The sequence below is a fragment of the Agelaius tricolor genome, unplaced genomic scaffold, assembly GCF_023055355.1.
Source record: "Agelaius tricolor isolate 1412-34295 unplaced genomic scaffold, bAgeTri1.0.p SCAF_60, whole genome shotgun sequence".
In the NCBI taxonomy this organism is placed as follows: Eukaryota; Metazoa; Chordata; class Aves; order Passeriformes; family Icteridae; genus Agelaius; species Agelaius tricolor.
The window spans coordinates 1,812,501-1,815,000 of NW_027269320.1; the positions used below are offsets into that span (position 1 = coordinate 1,812,501).

General features: G+C 81.5%; 1 protein-coding gene across 1 annotated transcript in view; it reads right to left on the reverse strand.

Annotated features, from left to right (window-relative positions):
- Positions 1–530: 530 nt before the first annotated feature.
- Positions 531–2,500, reverse strand: part of LOC139605130 (collagen alpha-1(I) chain-like) — a 5,084-nt gene continuing 3,114 nt past the window's right edge. The window contains exon 6 of the mRNA XM_071456521.1: positions 531–2,458. Coding sequence (XP_071312622.1) covers positions 531–2,458 — 1,928 coding nt within the window. The remainder of the gene's footprint in view (positions 2,459–2,500) is intronic.

Sequence of the window (2,500 nt, forward strand, 5' to 3'; positions counted from 1 at the left end):
GCGGGCCTCCGAGCCTCTCGCCGCTGCGGCCGGCGCCGCCGAACGCCGGTCGCCGGCGCGCGTGCGGGCCGCCCTGGCGCCGCGGCCCGAGTTCTCCCGAGCTCGGCTCTCTCCTCGGCGTTGCGCGCGAGATCGGCCGCCCGGGTGCCGGGAGGGAGGGGTGCTCGGCACGGCCCCTCCCGGAGGCGCGCCCGTCCCCTTCCCTCGCCGCTTGGCCAAAAGGGCGAGGGAGCCGGGTGGCGGGGGCGCCTTCGGGGCCCCGGAGGAGGCGGCTCCTCCGGCCCTTCCCGCACCGGGGAGCAGCGGGGGCCTTTGCCGGCCGCGGCAGAGTGTCCCGCTCTCGGGCCGAGCGGCCTCCCTTCTCGCGCGCGGCCGAGGAAGTCCGAGGGCCGAGGCCTCCGGGCGTTCCGGGCCGCGCTGGGTGGCGCGCGCGCGCGCCCGAGGTCGTGCTCGGCGGTCGGGCCCGCGTGTCCCCCGCGCCGGCGGGGCGGCCCGAGCCGCGGCGGTCCTCTCGGGCGCGCAGCGCCGGGCTACTGAGGGAAACCCCGGGCCCCGAGAAGGACGTGGCGGTGGTGGCGGCAGATGTCGGGCGCGCCCCCGCCGGTGGACGCTCCCCCGAGGGCGGCAGCGGGGGAGGCACCCCGGCGGGGGCCATGCAGGTCGTTTCCCTCGCCCCAGGGCCAGGTACCTAGCGCTCGGCGCCTCGGCGGTCCCCCCCAGGTTTTCTTGCCCTCGGCGTCGTCAAACGCTGCGGGTTGGGCCGAAAGGGGGGCCGGCGGGGCCGGGCGGCGGTTTAAAGACTCGGGCGGCTCGGCGTGGCCCGCCGTGGCGGCGGCGGCGGTGGCGGCGGCGGCGGCGGGCGTGTGCCGCGGGCGGTGGCCGTGCGGGGCGCCACGGAGGGGTGGGGAGCAGCTACTCCCGCCGATCCCCTGCGGTGGTTGTCCCGTGGCCACCGGCCGCGCTCCTCCGTCGCGGCCGTCGTCGTCGTCGTCCCCGCCGCGCGCCGCGGGCGGGGTCAACCGCGCCGCGCCGGGGAGGGGCGCCCTGCCCCCCCCTCTCCGCGGCCCGGCCTCGGCGGAGAGGCCGCGGCGCGCGGTCGGCCGCGGGGGCCGACCCGCCCGCCTCGTGGTAACGGGCGACGCCCGGCAGAGAGCGCGCGCTCTCTGCCCCTTCCTCGGCCGCGGGGCGACGGCCGCCGGGGCCCGCCCGCGCTCTCTCTCCTGGGCCCGCCGCCGCGGTCTCTGGCGCGCGCGGCGGCGCCGCGTCCGGCGCGTCCGGCGCCTCTCTTCCCCTCGACGGCCTTTCCTTCCTCGAAGGCGCGGCGCGGCGGCGCCGTCGTCCGCCGGCCGTCCCCTGGCTCGACCGCCCCGCCCGCCGGTGGGGGGGGGGCGAGCGCTCGGCGGGCCCTCCGGCGGCGGAGGCCCGCGAGCGCGGGCGACCCCGTGGCGAGCGGCGGCGGCGCCGCTCGACGGGTGTCCCTCCCTGCGGGGACGGTCGGCCGGACGGCGCCCGCCGTCGGCCGGCGGCGGTCCCGTCCCGGGCTCCGCTCGTCGCCTCGCCTCCGTCGCCCTTGCCCGCGCGGCCGCGTGTGGGCCGCGCAGGAAGGCGTGCGGGGGCGGCCGCGGGGGCGCTCCTCCCCGCCCGGTCTCCGCGTGCGAACGAGGAGAGCGGGCGTTGCCCCCCGGCTCAGCCGCCGCGGCGCCTTCCCGCCGGGCGCGTGCCCGAGGCGAGGGGCCCCGGCGGTGCGAGGCGGCGGCGGCGGTGCCGGGCGTTGCCGCCCCGGCGGCGGCCGGGTCTGCCGTCCGGCAGGCCTCGGGCGCAGGCGACGCCGGCTCGGCTCTCGGTGGCGCCCGCCTCCGGGGCCGGCGGCGGAGCGCGTCCGCCGGTCGCTCGCCCGCCCGCCCGGCGGGGGAGCGGTCCCGCGGGAGGCGTGCCGGCGGGCTGTGCCGGTCGCCGTCGCGTGCCCGTCTCGAGCCCAGGGGAAAGGCCCGTGCCCGTGTGGTGGTGGGGGGAAGAGAGACAACGCCGGCCGCGCGGCGGCGCGGCGGCGCTCCGCGCCAGGCCCGCGGCGTCGGGGCCGAGGGGAGAGCCGGCGCGGCGCGGGGGCCGACGGCCGCGCGCCCCCGGCCGCGTGCCGTGTGCGTTGTGCGCGTCGTCCCGTGAAAGCGAGAAGCGGGCGGGCCGCCCTGTGCCCCCCGCGCGTCCGGCGCGCGCCGCCCGGCCCTCCGCGCGGAGGCCGGGCCGAGCCCGGGCGCCTGGGCCGCCTCCGAAGGACGGCGTGGGTGAGGTCGGCGTCTCCCCTCGCGGGGGGAGGCGGTCGGGGGCGCGGGCTCCCCCGCCTCTTGGCCGGCCTTCGGAGAGTGGGTTTGTTTTTTTCCTTTTTTTCCCTCCCGTTTTCCGTGTGCTCGTACGGTCTCGGAAGCCAGGCGCGCGCCCGCGCGTCCTCGGCGGCATTGTCCTAAACCAAAAAAAAGGGGCCGCTCTGGCGTGAGCGGTGCCC